Source organism: Hydra vulgaris, chromosome 08 (genome assembly GCF_038396675.1).
Source record: "Hydra vulgaris chromosome 08, alternate assembly HydraT2T_AEP".
In the NCBI taxonomy this organism is placed as follows: domain Eukaryota; kingdom Metazoa; phylum Cnidaria; class Hydrozoa; order Anthoathecata; family Hydridae; genus Hydra; species Hydra vulgaris.
This window is the reverse complement of record NC_088927.1, coordinates 5,383,969-5,403,291: the sequence shown is the minus strand read 5'-3', so window position 1 is coordinate 5,403,291 and position 19,323 is coordinate 5,383,969. Positions and strand designations below refer to the sequence as shown.

Here is a 19,323-nt window from a genome sequence, read left to right as displayed (position 1 = left end):
TTTGATTGATCTTATTACCTTTTCCCATTGCCAGGCTTTCAAATCACTCTAGCTTCTGTTGCTTAAGTCATATCTCGATTAAACTCTTCTATGGCTTGTGGTCCAGACAACCTTCCTGTCATAGTCTTACAGACTTGTTCTCCAGAACTATCATTAATTTTCTCGTTAAACATTTTAGCAAGTACTTGACTAAGTCTTGTTTTCCTGCCTGCTGGAAAATGACATCTGTTGTTCCAATTTTCAAAAACTCTGGTGAACATTCTGATCAGTCTTCTTTCTGTTTTTAGCAAAGTCTTTGAGTCTTTGATAAACAAATTTCTTATATCCCATCTTGATTCAAACAACTTTATTTCAAACAATCAATACAGTTTTCGATCATCTTGCTCTATGGCTTACTTGCTAACTGCTGTGACTGAAAATTTTTATTGTGCATTAGATGGAAGTGGAGAGGCTAGGGCTATTGCTCTTGACATCTAAGGCTTTCAAAAAAGTTTGACATGCTGGTCTTCTCCATAAACTTGTTTCATATGGTGTATCTAGGAAAGTTTTTTAAATTATCAAACTGTTTCTTTCAAACCACTTTATTAAAGTTATCTTTGAAGGCCAACACTCTAATTCATTTCTGTGACTTTTGGGGTGCCTCAAAGTTCTATCTTTGGTCCTGTTTTGTTTCTTATTTACATTAATGATCTTCTCGACAACCTTACATCTAAAGTAGATCTTTATGCTGATGACTCAACCTTATGCTCCTATCTTAAAATAAAGTCTTCTCTTTTTAATTGCTTAGAACAGGCAGTCAATCTTGAATCTGGCTTTACAGTAGCTTCACTGGGCTCACAGTAGCTTGTAAATATTTATTCCAACAAAACTCAGTTATTTACTGCAAACAACTATCACAATACTTTCAATATTTTTGTATTAATATTATATATGAATAGCAACCCTCTTACTAAGTCTTTCTATTATGTCTTCTTGGATTATCATTTACTACTGACCTATTAATGGAAACCATATTCACAATTGATTGCTAAATTAGCATCCACTAAAGTTGCTTCTCTTTAACATGCTCACCATTTTCTTACTTCTGGTTCTATTCTTTATCTCTACAAATCTCTTATTTGTCTGTATGTTATATTGCTGTCATATTTAAGGTGGAACTTTTAATGATGCTCTTTCTCTTTTAGAGAAGGTCCAAAAACACATTATAAACATAACGGGTGATGCGGAAGTTATCGGACAAAATAAAAACGTCAATAACTTATTTATAAATAAAAAAACAAACTACTATTATATTTTTTTTAAATAAAGCATTTATCTTTTAATAAAAATATATTATTTTTTATAAAGCACCACCATCTGCAATTGATCTCAATTTTGCTCTGACGCCTTTCATTTGTGACTGTAAAAAGTTTAAATCAATTTCTTGTAGTTTTAGTTTAATGCGATCAATCAAAACTTGCTCTGTTGAAGCTTGCCAATCTCCCTCGTAAACCTTCTGTGCCAAATGTCTCCAAAAATTTTCAATTGGTTGTGCTTGAGGCACATTTGGGGGATTGGATTCTTTATCAACGTAATAGACATATTGTTCCATCCAATTTAGAGAATCTTTAGAATAATGAGAACTTGCTAAATCTGGCCAAAATAAATAGTTAAAGTCTCCATGATACTTGTGAATAAATTGAAGAAGTCGTTTTTCTAAACATTCATCAATATAGATTGATGAATTGATTGCTACAGCCTTGGAAGTGCGAAACAATGGCTCGGACATACCACGGTCAGATATGGCTATCCACATTAATAATTTTTTTGGAAATTTCTCTTTTCCTATAAAACGAACACTTTCTGGGCATGTCTTTTTTTGTTTGTGTAGTATACAGAATTTCCAGGCATGTTGTCCCTTGCAAAACAAAAGTATTTTCCGTCATCGATGACTAGAAGCAATTTTGTGTTATAGAGTTGGTTAACTAGTTCCCTGCTTCTTTTCTTTGCCTTTATTTGTTGTTCTATAGTGTATTTTGGAGTCTTTTCACGTATTCTATATTTAATATTCATTTTTTTTTAACTGACGACCAATTGTCGATTGATTTACACCGAATTTAATACCTATTTTTCTGACTGACCTCTTTTTGATTGTTGACAAGTCTCGTTAATTCAACTTTCTTTTCTCTAGCCCAGGATGTCGGACAACCAGGGTGCTTTCTATCAGAAAATGATTGAACAGTTTCAAGTCTTTTTAGGTTATCATATATTGTACTTTGAGCAAATCCTTCCTTTTCAAAATGATTTACGATTTTTTTTTTTATATATGTTAGGTTTATTTACAAAAAACATTTTTAGTTGCTTTCGAAAAGATTCTCGTTCAGCTGCATTTAACCTCATTTTAAATAATTGTGTTTCAAATAATAAAGTTTATATTTTATAGAACGTTTATGCCTACGCATAAAACCACAAAAACTAATTATTATGCTCAAACAATGAAATTAGGATTTGACCGATAACTTCCGCATCACCCGTTAGTTGGACCCATTATATCTGCCATGCTTGAGCCGCTCTTTCTATTGTCGTAAAATTGCATCTCTTTCTCTTTTCTACAAGTATTATCATGGTTGCTGCTTAAAAGAGCTTTCATCTCTAGTTCCATCAACTCATTCTTGCTTGACTTGTCATTCAACAAAGTCTCAATCGTTTACTCTATCTGTCCTTGCATGCTCTAAAAACTTTAATTTGTCTAGTTTTTTTCCCCACACTTTAACCCTTTAGAGCTTTCTCCTATCTTCATGTTTTCCTGACTCTTACAACCTACAACTCTTCAAGTCTTCTGTCAACCATTTCCTTGCTCTATAACTTTATTTTTTCTTTAATTAGCCCCCAACTTAATATTGTTTACTTGCAGCCTTGTTGGGAGTGAATCAGATCACAAAAAAAAGTTTTAAAAAAATAAATATTTTTATCAAGACAACATCTCTAGCCTTTACTTAACCAAGATAGGGGACTATTTTATGTCAGAGTTAACTTTGGCAGCTTTCAATTCGAAAAGCATATTCTGCAAGGCAGATGTATATTGCAGCAGGTTGCTCTGAATTACATGTTATCAGTGGGAAGATAATTGTGATGATCCTATTCTTGATCTCATCAGAATTTACTTAAAATATCAGGGCTTGCGATGAAGAAAATCGTCAAGCGTGTATATCGCGCTCGTAAAATTAGAATATGTTTTCATCGGGCGTGATTATGTGCGCTCGAGATAACGTCGGCGAGCGCGATCATGAAAATTGCTAAAGGCGATACTCATAAAAAGCTTTTTCTTTTTTATATCTTTTTTTATTTGTTACATAATTCTTTCGTCAAAAAATGTTTGAATTAGTATCACAGTTATGAAACTACTTCAACGAAAGAGATTTTTATACTTCCAAACTTCTTGTATATTGTCAGATTGCGATTTTATGTTATAAACTATTTATGTTATAAAAAAATTTTATGTTATAAACTATTTATGTTATAAAAAAATGATATCAAACAAAAACGCAACTTCTTATTGATTTAGTATTGAAGTATAAATTAGTGACTTAGTTTTGCTTCGTTGTTTTGATATATGTATTTTAAAATGCTACTCTGTAAACTTAATTAACGGTTAATGGTTTTTATATTTCTTGATATTTTTTATTCAAATTAATATTTAATTTTTTTCTAAAATTTCTTTTTTAAATTACGTTTTTTTATCTTAAGAATATAACACAAGAATAATTTGAAATAATAATAAATAAGAATAATAACTTTTCATTTAATAAATATTGACATCATTACTTAGTTTTCTTTTCGAATGTCCTTAATTGCGAACATTCTAAACAACAGAATCGTTTTAAATTTGAGTTAAAATAAATAATAGTTAATAAAAAATCTATACTATGAACAAAAACTAATTTTAAAAGTTACTCTATTATTAATATTTATTTTTATTATAAACGATGTGTGGAATATTACAAACAATAAATCAAATAAATTTTACTTGATATTTTCACAAGATTAAAAATACTCCGCAGTTTTAATTTTCTTATAATGGTTTTCTAATTTTCTATTCTTATTTTATTTGCGCATTTTTGTATTCACATTGTGTTTCTACGTGCACATTCCATTATTGAAATTAGTGACGATAACGACTTTAAACTGCTCATTCATTACGTTAATGCAAAAGAGAACGACGTTGTGCTTTTTATATTTTATATCAGTTGTTTGATAACAGAATATCTTTAATAAAAATCTTTTTTAAATATTTTATGAAAATACCGTTTACGGGCGCGTTTTACGAGCGTAGCGCGATCGCTCTTGCTTCATTACAAGCCCTGCAATATGTTACTAGATTTAATGAAATTACTTAAACATTGCTAGGTTTATTGAAATTACTGCAACATTTTGCTGCAAAAGTTTATTGAAACAATTTTCTTTAAGGTTTAATGAAAAAATATGGAAGTAGAACAGCTTCATTAAAAATTTTTCTAAACGACTTCATGGTGTTTTTAGTCACACAGTTCACAGTTAATTTATTTTGTATTGCTAACAAAAAAATGGTTTTAATATTATCAACAGTTCCTAAGTATATAAAAATTTGATGAATTGTCTTACAATACATAGAATTACAATTTTTGACTAAATGATGCAACATTAATGCTGAAGTGTGACTTTTAAGCATTCATAGTGCTGGTTGGATTCTGCTTGATAAATTGCAGAGCATATTGCTAATTCCGAGGACCCTTGGTTTTAAAAATAACACTTTTTTTTTCCTATCAAAATGTTCAATTACTTTGATGAAAAAATATGCAGATAAAAATAATAAAAATATAATAAGTATTTGTAAATTTGGTTATTGTAAACATTGGTTTTATGAAACACCTGTAAATTTTCTGAAAAAATAAAATAACATAAATAAAAAACAAAAACCACAGTTTTTTTTTTTTTTAAATGTCCATTAGATAATATTTTTATTATCTTTATTAGATAATATTTTGCTTATAGTTTTGTTATCACAATTTAAAAAATGGTTATTATCCATCATCAAAATAGCGCCTTTTTTTTTTTATTAAAATGCTCTATTACTTATGATAAAATAATATGAAGTTAATAAAAATATTAAAAATGTAAGTAAAAATATGCAGTTGATAAAAATAATAAAAATATAATATAAGCATTTTTAAATTTAGTTACTGTAAACATTGGTTTTATGAAGCACCTGTAAATTTTCTAAAAAAATAAAATAACAAATAAAATAATATAACTTTTTTTTTTATTTAATTAATTTTAATTTTTTTATTTCAAATTTTAGATAATTTAAATAAGATCTTAAAAATTGTTAAAGTTTTTTGAATAATGTATGGCAAATCAGCAAGTATAGTTTTTTGAAGTAAATCTATACATTACACTTATATTATACAACTTGAACGATGTTGAGCACCCTAGACCAGTTTTAAATTAAATTTCTTTTGTTTATAAGTTAAACGAATACAAGCTTAGTCTTTTAACATTTTATTTGGTTGAGTTTTTTAATTTGATTATATTTGCACTGTTAAACTGGTAAATAATCAAAGTTTGTTCCAAATAACATCCTGATTATTTATCAAAGCTTGCTGTTTAAAACACAGATTTTTTTTCAAGAATTCATTTTGGGAGGTCAAAAAAGCAATTTTACTCATTTTGGGTGATCATTGACTGTTATTTTCTACGCTGTATATATATATATATATATATATATATATATATATATATATATATATATATATATATATATATATATATATATATATATATATATATATATATGTATACATATATATATATATGTATACATATATATATATATGTATACATATATATATATATATATATATATATATATATATATATATATATGTATGTATACATATATATATATATATATATATATATATATATATATATATGTATACATATATATATATATATATATATATATATATATATATATATATATATATATATATATATATATATATATATATATATATATGTATGTATATATATATATATATATGTATATATATATACTATAGCTTGGTCATTTTTAATTTTACCATTGTCAGGTCAGTTTTATGTTTTTTTTTTAAAAAAAATTGTTTTAAAAGTCAAAAAATATTAAAAAAAAATTTTTTAAAAGTTTTTTTTTTAAATTGTTTGATAGATTGCCTGCTCTATCCAAACTCTCAATCGATATAGTAGCATTTCCTTGTAGCAGCAGGCTATAAAATAGTCAATGTATCAACATTCCCTTGTAGCAGCAGGATATACAGGGTGTTAGCCAGCCTGATGGCACCGCATATAACCCGGTTTTCTAATTGGTTTAAAATTCCCAAAGGTTTTTGGGAATTTTAAACCAAATGGAAAACCTTTTTTCCAATTGGTAAAAAAAAAATTAAATCAGTCTCAGATTTAAATTGTTGAGCTAGACTAGTAAAAAACGCAATTATGTATGCGCGACAAGGAAATGAATTAAGTTAATCATTTAGGAATTAAGATCAATTTTTTAATGTGAAAAAAAAAGTTTCGTCATTAACAAGCAAGATCATTCATTCAAAAGTTGAAAAAAAAAAATGTTTTTAATTTTTAATTGACGTCAGTTATTCTCCAGTTAAAATTGTTCAATACGTTTAATAAATTATTTTATTAATTTATTTTTGTTATTCAAACACTCTTTATTTACATTCTTGCTTTTTATCTTAAGTTAGGAAAGTTACAAATAAAATTTGCATATTAATAAATACTATAATATAAAATAAGTTAATAACGTTTTTATAATAAAAGATTTATTAATAATTTCGGTAAAATAAGTTAGCTGGTAAAGTAACAACATCAAAACCGAAAATAACAACAACAAAAAAATCGAAAATAAAACTTGCAATGAAACGTATTGTTTATGTTATATTTGCGTAAAACATAAAAGAAGATAATTAAATAATATTATAATATTATTAATTATTAACCAATGTTTACAATAATTACAATAATTAATTTTTTTTTAATTTACAAATTCAAAATTTACGTAGATATTTAATGTATATTTGTAAATTGAAAAAAATCGATCTGTTCCTTAAATGTCTTTGTTACTTACTCGGTGTAGTTAATGCAATTTTAAAATACTATAGTGTCTGTATAATATTTTGTTGACTACTTCATATTTACGTTAAATGATCAGGTCTGTGAATCATGAAAAGACGGAAAAAATAAAATGATAAATTTTGCGGTATCATAAAATATGTTTGAAGCGAAAAAAGCCAGACCGTAGATTTTTTTTTTTTTAAATCTTCTCAAAATCCTAATTCGCTTGTCCAAATTCGTATAAGATTTTAAATAAGTACGATTTTTAGGTAAAATGAACATCATAGATTAAAAACTTTTAATGTTTATTGGCGCTTTTTCTTGATTGCAAGTTCTTTTTTGGTCGGAATTCTTGTATTTTTTGTAAAAATTGATAGAAATATTGTATTTTGACAACTATATAAAGCTAATAGGTCAAAAATGATTAGAACTAGGATCTATAGTAAATTAAGGCACTTATTCAAAAGATTTTAACTAAATTCATGTTAACGCTGATGAGCGAAAGTGATCTAAAGGCTCCAAAATGGTATTCTTTGTATTTACAATTAGGGGTAGTAAAAAGGATTAGAAAATTATATAAAAAAGAGAAAAATTCTTCAAATATTAAAAAAACCTGAAGCGAAAAAAAATATAACATCTAAAGCTTTTGTTTGGACATAATAAGCCTATAAAATCATGCCAATTTCAAATAAATAAATTCAAATAATTTGTAAATCGCCTTAACTACACCGAGTATTTAAATAAAAGTAGCATTATATTTAACGGAAATTAGCAAGCCAACCAATTTTTTAATAAAAGGTTATTAAAATTTCGGAAACTTTAATTTAGTTTTCATTTAAAAGGTATCGATTTAAATAAGTTTTTCACTACTTGAATTTATCTTATGATAAAAATTGTAATATAAAAATATGATGAACAATAATACGATTACCTATGTAAGAAAGTTAAAAAAAATTTTTAACTATTCTAAAATTTTTAATTTTAAAATACTTAATATTTTAAATCTGAAATATTCGAAATCTTTCCATATAATTAGGGTTGTCAAACGTCTGGATTTTACAAAAATTACAATTTTTCAGATTTTACAAACCTGTAATAATTTTTTTTTTAGTGTTTTCCTTCGTAAAAGCCGTAAAATTCTGGCATTCCTAAGTATAATGTATAGTTTTTTTTTATTGACTGTCGTTAAAAAGTTGTTTTAGCAAGTTAAAAAGTTACAAGAGGATCTTGGAAATTGTCAAAAATGTCAAAAATTTAAACCTTTTAAAACTGTATTTAAAAGCGATTTACGCAATTAAAATAGATCAAAGTTTCAATAAATAAATTTATTAGTTCATTCATTTGTTTTTTCAGTCATTTGTTCTAGTTTTCTCTCAACAATATTAAACAAAGGAGAGAAGCAATTTAAAAACGAAAACTGACGAAAATTGCTCAAAACGAAACAAGTTGAATAATTATAATTAAACATTTATAAAATATAAAAATATTCCTGAAAAATAAAACGGAAAAATATTCCTATGAATAATAAAATATTCCTATGAATAACTCAGCAAAAATAGAAATTTTTTATTGAAACTTAATTGTATCTAAAAAATTGTTGTTTTTTTTAATGTAAGAATGACCTTTCTTTTTTTTTTAGCTGCACGTAAATTCCCAATTTCGCTAAAACGCTGTATAAATTTTTTTTCTGGCTAACACCCTGATATATGATAGTCAATGTAGTAACACTTCCTTGTAGCAGCAGGCTATAAGATAGTCAATGTAGCAACACTCCACGCATGTTATGCAGTAAAAAAAATAAAAATTGAAGATTCAGAATATTTTTATTTAAAAAAATTAAAATAAAAATATTCAGAATTTTTTTATTTTTAAAATAATAAGATAAAAACATTCAGAATGTTTTTATAAAAGTTCTAGTCTTTTAATTTGCATTTTAGTGGTTTTTTTATAAAAAATATTAAATTCAACTAGTTTCCTTAATTAAATGCATTTTGTTATAATCTAATCTTAATTTTGTCAATTTAGATACCATAGACAAACTACAAGCTGTTTTACCATAAATTGTATATTTAATGCCTTTACTATAGGTGTGTGTGTGTATATATATATATATATATATATATATATATATATATATATATATATATATATAATAATAATAATGATAATAATAATAATGATAGGCTGCGGCAAACAATAAAATGTTGCTTGAAAGGGGTAGCAACCCTTAAGCTCTTTGCCAGTAGACAATGAGCTGTAGCAGCAATTCGGTACATTAACTTTAATACTAGTGTTGGCTACAGTGTTTGTCTAAACGATTTTTAAATTCATTGAGATGACGAGAGTCAATCACAGTTTGTAGGAGTGAATTCCATCGGTTTACTACTCTGTTAGGGAAGAAATTGAGTCTAGTTGAAATAGCAGGCATGTTGTTATTGAGGTCAGAAGCGTTAAAAAACTCTTTGTATTGACGATGAGAGTGTCCTCTAGTTATTCGCACAGATGGATAGCCGATTTGTGGGTTAATCCAATAAATGTTTTCTAACTTATTTATAAATTTGAAGTTGTAGATTAAATCACCTCCATTGCGTCTTTCATTTAGTGAGGTAAGATGAAGGTGTGCTAATCTGGCTTCACTGGATAAAGCTTTGAGAGATGGAATTGCTTTGGTGGCACGGTTTTGGACTTTTTCAATTTTTTCAACGTTGTGTGCAGAAAGATATTTCCACACAGGAGCAGCATACTCAAGGTGAGGTCTGACCAGCGATGTGTAGAGACTCTTCCAAACTTGTGCATTTTTATAAATAAATGATTTCTTTAGTTGACCGAGAACAGAGTTAGCTTTTGATGATATTATTTCAACGTGTGTATCCCATTTGAGGTTGTGTGAAATGCAAATCCCAAGATCTCTTTCACTGTATGAGGAATCAAGAAGATGCTTCCCTTGCTGAGTCAAGATATAGTATTGGTGGTTAGGATTTTTGCTTTTGTTAAAGTGTAAGATAAGGCACTTTTTGTAATTAAGTCGTAAGCGCCAGGTTAGAGTCCAAGACACAATGTGATTTATATCCATCTGGAGCAGAGCTGGGCTCTCAGGTGTAGAATTTGTTGAAATAACTTTACTCTCATCAGCGTATAACTTCATTGGATTGCTAACTAGGTCTGTTATGTCATTAATGTATAAGATGAATAGAAGTGGTCCTAGAACAGATCCTTGAGGGACACCACTGGTGACTGGTAACGAATCTGAAATGGTGGAACCCATGACAACTCGTTGTGTTCTTTTAGAAAGAAAAGAATTTGTCCAATTAAGAAGCATATTAGAGATACCATAACCAGAAAGTTTGTGGAGCATAAGATCATGAGGAGGTGTGTCAAACACTTTTTCATAATCTAAATATAAAACATCTACACTATAGCCTTTTGCCATTGAGTGTGAGATCTGATCGACAGTTTCCAATAAATTGGTAATGCATGATTTTTTTGGAACAAACCCGTGCTGATTTTGAGATAAAAGATTATTTGCACTTAGATACTCGGTTAAACAATCTTTTACAATACGCTCAAGAATTTTGCAGCAGGCAGAAGTTAGGGAAATCGGTCTGTAATTTGATGCATCAAGTTTAGATCCTTTCTTGTGAAGCGGTGTTGTGTTAGCTTCCAGCCACGCGTAACATTTGACACTCTTTATGTTATTAAAAATGAACCAAAAACCAAATGACTTGAAACTTTCCAGATATGTGAAATACTATCATATAAATTAGTTTGCAAAAGTTAAAGTATTTATTTCATTTAAATTTCAAGTTAAAGCATTAAGGTCTTAAACTTTTTTTAAAATTCATATCTACGTAGCGTGACAGCTTACTTTTTATCTGAATAAAACAACTTTGGCAGACTTTGCATGCATGCATCTGAACAAAACAACTTTGGCAGACTTTGCAATGCAGCAAACGGCATGGTAAAAAAAACAAAAAATATTTAGTGTGTGTATTTAACACACATTGATATTATTATAAGCAGAGTTTCATATTTTTACTTGAAGCTATACAAGCATTTTTACTTTTTTGTTGTTGTTGTGACAGTCATAACCATGATGGTTGTAACGAAAAATCCAATATTAAAAAACAAAAAAAAATGATGCAATCAATGATGTAAGAAAAAAAATATAAATGATTATTAAAAACCATGTAAAATATGTTAAAAAAATGCACTATAACATTTTCAAAGTTCTCAATTAAGGTTTTTCAATATGAATTTTAACGCTACACAACAGGTCTGTAAATAAATGTCAAAACACGTTTATACAACCCTTAAAACTTTAAAACCATGCTATGGTATGATAAATGATTTTTTTAATAACTTTTTTGCTTAAAAGTATTTTAAAATAGTTTAAAAAAAGAGTTTAGGAGTTAAGTATGTGTTTTATAACTTTTTTGCTTTTTAATAGATTACATATATGTATATATATATATATATATATATATATATATATATATATATATATATATATATATATATATATATATATATATATATATATTGTCTATATAATATAATATTTATATTATATAGACAATAACTTTTCGAATACAAAATACAAGCATTTGATAAATATATATACTATTATTTTAATTTTAATTTCGATCAAAATATTAGCAACTCTGTTTATTTAACTTTTTCAAAAAGTTAATAATTTTAAATTTCTGTTCATTTAACTTTTTCAAAAAGTTAATAATTTTAAAGGATCTTTTAAATTAATTATGGTAAACTTAATGATTAAAAAAGTATATAATATTTTTTTGCTTTAAAAAAAAATAAATTTTTTTTGATTTTAAAAATATAATATATTTTTTTAATCATAAAGTATGATTTAAAAAATTGTGTTTAACAAATAAGTTACATTTACTATGGATTTTTCTAAACATTAAAGATATTGACATTAAAGAAATCAAAGAGATTAAAGTTTGAAAATAACTAAATCTTATATTTCAATGTCTTTAAGTTTTGTAACAAGTTTTTCATTTAGTATTGTAACAACATTTTTTTTTTTTAAATCTAATGTTCAGTTAGTAACCTAATAACAGTTTTGAACATTAAATTAGGTACGTCATGTAATTACTTTTTAATTCATTTTATTGTCTTTATTTTTAATTATTTTATTATCCTGAATAAAAAATTAGAAAGTAAAACAAACAGAAAATTAGTTATATGCTACTGCATTTAAAACCGAAATTTTTCTATTTTTAATAAAAAAGCATAATAATTAAAAAAAAATTAATAATTTTTGTGCACTTGTTTTGTGTGTGGTCGCACACCACGTTTGTTCACGTTTAAAGTAATTTAGGCACACTGACCACAGCAGTTCACATCTTTTACCTATTACAGCATTTGAATAATTTGCAGCAAAAAGCTAAACTTATCTTCTTAGAAAGAAAAAAGCAATAATAAAAAAAGGAAACAAAATTGTAACAAAATATCAAATTATAATTAAATTTATTTAATAAAGAAAATTAAAAAAAAATTTTCTTACAAAATTTTTATACTACTTTTTTTAGGGTGATTTTTATTTTTAGTTACCAAATTTAATACAAGTTAAGGAAAAAAATATATTTTATAACAATTTAACAACAATTGAAAGTTTTGATATGCAATTTATTTTTCAGCTTGTATATTAAGAAACTAATTTGCCATGTACGCTAGAACTATGAGAAATTTTGTTAATTTTTTTTCTTAGGTTTATTCGTTTTCATGTCTGTTCCTTTTTAAAAATGTGTTTGCTATATTTGAAGTTTTTTCTCAATACTTATAAATAGGCAAATAAGAAAATAATTTGCCATTTATTTGTAAAATATATTATTTAAATAATAAGTTTTGTAATGACAGAAGAAATTAAATTAAAGGATAGCATGGTTTCTTTTATAAATGTGTTTACAAATTTGCCCTGTTTGGAAAATGTATTTTAAAACTTAAAAAACAGTTTTAAATTTTATGCTCCTAAAAATTTAGTTGAATAAGTTCAGTAAATTAACGCACTAGCACACATGCTTTTTGAGCATCGTCAATAACATTTAATTCATCAGAAAATAAACTATTGGGTTTAAATGCACAATGAAAGTGTAGGCTATTTCAATGAGGGTAGTGAAAACAACCAAATATTTTGTATTTGAATATTAGTATTAATAACTTTTAATAATTTTTTTACATAAAAAACTTTTAAAAAAAATTTACAAATAAATAGCAATTAGTTCTCTCGCTTTCCTGTGCATTTATTAAAACAATAAAGTTTAGCAAAAACATTTGAAAAACAAATTCGAAAATTTCCGTATTTCTAAAATTTTAAATTTTTGTAAATCTAAAATTATTTCTAGTGCAAGTAATAAAGTATTTTCTTAATATAAAAGATAAAAGTCAAAAAGAAATTATATTTTTTCTGTGCAATGTTTGTCTGAATACCAATCCCACAATGCCTTATGTTACTGAAAAAAAATCTATTTTTAGGATACAAACTATATGCTACTAACATTACGGGTAATATAATGGTAAAACATTACGTCTTTTATAAATTATTAAAATGTTTACTATATAAAAACGTGGTAAGGTTGTCTAAAAAAATTGCTTTTAATGTGGACAAACAAAGTGTGTGACCACACGCGCTTTCTGGAAAGACACATATATACGTCAATATATATTAAAATAAAAATACATAAAGAGCTTAAATGCATTAGGAAAAAACTAAAAAACAGTAAAATTAAAGCAATTTTGAATAATCATACATGATATATTTCATGAAAACTTTTGAGAAGTTTTTATGTTGAAAACATAATAGTTGTTGACTATTCAACTTTAAAGGTTTTTTATAAATGCTAATGAAAACCAAATGAGATGTAACTTAAGTGAAAAAAGATGTAGCAGATCCTAGCTTTTAAAAGTGTGACCAATATTGAAAAAAATAAAATAAGGTTAAATAATAAAATTATGTCATTGTTGCAAATTAAAATTTTATTTCTTTTTTCATGATAAACTAGCAATTGAAATAGTACTGTTGCATATAAAAAATAAAAAACAAACATGATAAATAGCAATATGTCAGTGATTAACAAACATTTACTGCATTATCAAGCTACTTAAATAAAAATATAACTAAAGTTAAAAGAATAATTAAAATGTATAAGTTATTTAATTAAAGAATATAACCCTGTAACCATATAGTAAATATATATATATAGTTATATATATGTATATATATATATATATATATATATATATATATATATATATATATATATATATATATATATATATATATATATATATATATATATAGTTATATATATATATATATATATAGTTATAAAAATATCTATGTATTCATAGAAATCTTGTGCATTATCAGATCTGCTTCAAATGGATGTCTATCTAAAGAGAGATTACATGCAAGTAACTGGCAGGTAAAGAATCAGTTTTTGAATGTTGTTTAATGTTATTTTAAAAGTCAACACTATTTTTTATTTTCAGTAACTTCTGGGGTACCTCAAAGTTTAATCTTTGGACCTTGATTTTTTATCTTCATCAATGATCTTTCTGATAATCTTGCATTTAAATTACCTCTTTTTGCTGATGACTTAAATTGATATTCCTGTCTTGACAAAAAGTTTTTTTTCAACTGCTTGTTCTAAGTGATTGAAAACTTTTCTATCACTTTTATGTGTGTATGCATGTATGTATGTATGTATGTATGTATGTATGTATGTATGTATGTATGTATGTATGTATGTATGTTGCCATATATACATACATACATACATACATACATACATACATACATACATGACATACATTGACATACATTAAATGACATACATAGACATACATAGACATACATACATTGATGACATATGTATGTATGTATGACGTATGTATGTATGTATGACGTATGGATGACGTATGTATGTATGTATGTATGTATGTATGTTGCCATATATACATACATACATACATACATACATACATACATACATACATGACATACATTGACATACATTAAATGACATACATAGACATACATAGACATACATACATTGATGACATACATAGACATACATTGAATCTTTAATTAACAAACACTTAATTTCTCATCTTGAATCTAATAACTTACTTTCTGACCATCAATATGGATTTCGATCTTCTCGTTCTACAGCTGATTTGCTATCAGTAATAACTGACAGGTTTTATTGTGCATTAAATGAAGGTGGAGAGGTCAAGACCATCGCTCTTGACATTTCAAACTCTTTTGATAAAGTTTGGCATGCTGGTCTTCTCCATAAGCTTTCTTCTTATGGTGTATCCGGCAACATATTTAAGATCATTGAATCCTTCCTTTCCAATCGTAGCATAAAAGTTGTCCTCGATGGATAACACTCTTCTTCTTATTCTGTAACTTCAGGGGTTCCTCAAGGTTCTATCCTTGGCCCTATACCCTTTTTAATTTACATTAACGATCTTCCAGATATTCTCACATCTTAGGTAGCATTGTTTGCTGATGATACTACCATTTATTCTTGTCGTGATAAGAAACCAACACCCTCTGATTGCTTGGGGGGGGGGGGGGGCATTTGAGCTTGAAAAGGATCTCACTTCTGCTACAGCATGGGGCTCACAGTGGCTGGTGAACTTTAATTCAGATAAAACTCAATTTTTTTCAGCCAATCGTTATCGCAATAATTTAGATCTTCCTATATTTATGAATGGTGATGTACTCGATGAGTCACCTACTCTTCATCTTCTAGGATTAACTCTTACTTCCAATCTTTCTTGGAAACCATATATCAAATTGGTTGCAAAATTAGCATCTGCTAAGGTTGCATCTCTTTATCGAGCTCGCCACTTTCTTACTCTGGATTCTATTCTCTATCTCTATAAATCTCAAATCCGGCCTTGTATGGAATACTGTTGCCATATCTGGGGCGGATCTTCTAATGATGCCCTTTCTCTTTTAGACAAGGTGCAAAAACGCATTGTAAATATAGTTGGACCTGCTCTTGCAGCCAACCTCCAACCATTATCACATCGTCGTAATGTTGCTTCTCTTTCTCTTTTCTACAAATACTATAATGGGCACTGCTCTAAAGAGCTAGTGTCTCTTGTGCCATCTACTAAAATTCATTCTCGTGTTACTCGTCATTCAATTAAGTGTCATCCTTTTTCTGTGACTGTTCCTAAGTGCTCCAAAAACGCTTATTCGTCTAGTTTTTTTCCTCGAACATCAGCTCTTTGGAATTCGCTTCCTTCATCTTGCTTTCCTGATTCATATAATTTGCAATCTTTTAAATCGTCCGTCAATCGTTATCTTGCTCTACAATCTTCATCTTTTCTCTTACAGTAACTTCCAACTTTAATTAGTGGCTGCTTGCAGTCTTGTTGGAAGCGAAGATGTTTAAAAAAAAAAAAAAAAAAAAAAAGATACATACATCATGCATACATGCATTCATACATACATACATACATACATAAATACATACATACATAGATACTTACATACATATGTACATACATCATGCATACATGCATTCATGCATACATACATACATACATACATACATACATACATACATACATACATACATACATACATACATACATACATACATGGTGTTAGCCAGCCTGATACAATTGTGTATAGCATGGATTTCCCATTAGTTTAAAATTCCTAAAAGTTCAAGAAATCATATTTAAAGTTCAACAACCTATAACAATCTTAAAATTATAGTATTATGCTAGACACGTAGATATACTAAACACAACAAAGAAAAGAATTAAGTTAACCAAGACAACCAAGACTTGTTAACCAAGACCAATTGCTTACTTTACAAGGAAAAAAATCTCACTATAATATAGTCATCAGCCCTCAGAATTAGGGTCAGCATTGATGACCTAACTGCTGTCCTAAAAGTGTTTGAGGTTGGCAATAAACTGCCGACCTCGTATCTATGTTTTATGGTAAGACCTTTGTATTAAACTTTTTTTTGCCAACCTGATGCCGACCTCTAAATGATTGAGGTCAAGAAAATATTACCAACCTCTTTTTTCCTAATTTCAAGGGTTGAGTCATCTATATTCAATTGAGTAATTCCTTAGTTTAGATTTTTCAATTCTCTTATTATAATGCTATTTTTTATTCATTTTTTTTATCTTTTATTTGCATTTTTACTGCCATTTGATTTTAAGGAATGTTTGATATGGCATGATATAATCTGGTTTAATTTGATATAATATATCTGATATAATCTAATATAATCTGATTTGATATATTCTCCTTTTTATTTGTTTACCTGTTAGGAAAGTTAAAAAAGTCTTAGCATAATATATATTTTTAAAATGATATTTGTGAAGGTAAATGTCATTTTGAACATAATTTAAAAAAAGGAAAATATATTATTAGGTAATAAAAATACTGCTGGTTAACTTAATTTCCTGGTAAAGTGCACCGAAAAATAATGAAATTTGAAACTAAATTTGCTAGTAAAGTGCACCAAAAATAGCAACATTAAAAAAATCAAAGATGAAGCTTGCAATGAAAACGTATAATTTTTATTTAATTTACAAATACAAAAATCAAAATTTTGTTTTTTTTTGTAAATTACAAATGCAAAAGTTACAACACATCGAAGTTTGCCCCTAATTTACTCGTTGCCATTGTGCAGTGAACAAATCTCCCCTTGCTGTAATTGCTAGGAAAATTTTATTCTTTTCAAAAAAAAGTCACTCAAAAGAGCTTGACATTCTATTTGATTTGCTAAGCTTATGATGCTGCGAAAACTTTTTTAACTAACATTCTATTCAAATAAAATTCTATTCTATTGAAAAAACATTTTGATTGAAATACCTTGATGTTATTGAAAGAATTTGACATTCTATTAACAATTTAGATTCAAATCAATAATATAAAAGCAATAACAAAATGCTGTCTAATAATGGAAAATACTATTTTAAAAAGAAATATAATCAAACTAAATCAAATTATTATTGTCTCATTATTTGAGAAACCCCAAGAAACATCAAGTGTGCAAAACTATGATCAACCATGCAGATCAGAAGTAAGTGAAAGTACTCATCGGTCTACATCAGTAGTAATTGAAATTCCTCATCAGTCTATATCAGTAGTAAGCCAAAGTCCTTATCAGTGTTCATCAGTAGTATGCGATAGTCCTCATCAGTCCACATCAGAAGTAAACGAAAGTCCTTATCAATTTATATCATTAGTAAGCAAAAGTCATCATTAGCCTATATCAGCAATAAGAGAAAATAATGTATATGCAGTTCCTTTCTTCAAGAACTTCAGTTCTTGAAAGAAAAAAATAATCAAACAAGCACAAATACCACTCAAAAATGTAGATGAACTTGACTGAAAACAACAGAAAGGTATGAGGTGATATTTTCCAATTTTTTGTTGTTGTTTGCAGTGTGGAAAATAATGGCCAGTCAAGAGTCAACCAGGGCCTGATAAAACTAAAATTGCTATTTTGACCTCCTAAAATGAATTCTTGCCTGTTATAGTTGACCGGTTGATAAAAAAAAGAGTTTAAAAAAAGGTTTGACAAATAATCAAGATGTAGTTTGGAAAAACACTATACTAAAATTTCATAAAATCATTTAAGTTTTGAAAAAGTGTTCAAAATAGCTTTATTGTTTATAATATGCTTTGTTGATGAATATTATATGTGACTATATCCGTTGCCTATATCTAATGATCTTTTTGATATTTATTGATATTTTTGCTTTACTTATTTAGATTACTTTCATTTTACTGGTTGTGAAAATCGTTTTTTCATAAACGATAGAATTTCTGTTTTTGTTATTATTTTAATATAAATGTTTATTACATTATTTTAATAATAATATAATCATGTATAGTGTCTGCTGTACTTATCTAAGAACATTTTTCCTTTAAACTGTACTTTGTCTTCTTTTTTTTCCTTTAAATATTTTCATTTATTTTCTTGTTAGTTTTTACCACTAATTGCAATTTATAAATGAATAATTTATAGGGAAATTTATAATTACTAATTGTGTGTTTGCGCTTTTTTTTCGGTAATAGGAGTCTTGAAAAATATATACATATGTATATATTTAGTAAAAATCTTGTTTTATGTAACATTAATAATTTTTGTAATTGTGTTTCATAAAACAATTGACTTCTTAGAA

General features: G+C 26.8%; 1 protein-coding gene across 2 annotated transcripts in view; it reads left to right on the top strand.

The window, feature by feature from the left end:
* Nucleotides 1–19,323, top strand: part of LOC100211796 (L-threonine ammonia-lyase) — a 71,934-nt gene that overhangs the window by 16,367 nt on the left and 36,244 nt on the right. For both annotated transcript variants that reach the window (XM_065802537.1, XM_065802538.1), the window contains exon 3: nucleotides 14,497–14,570. In XM_065802537.1, the coding sequence (XP_065658609.1) occupies nucleotides 14,497–14,570 (74 nt within the window). The remainder of the gene's footprint in view (nucleotides 1–14,496; nucleotides 14,571–19,323) is intronic.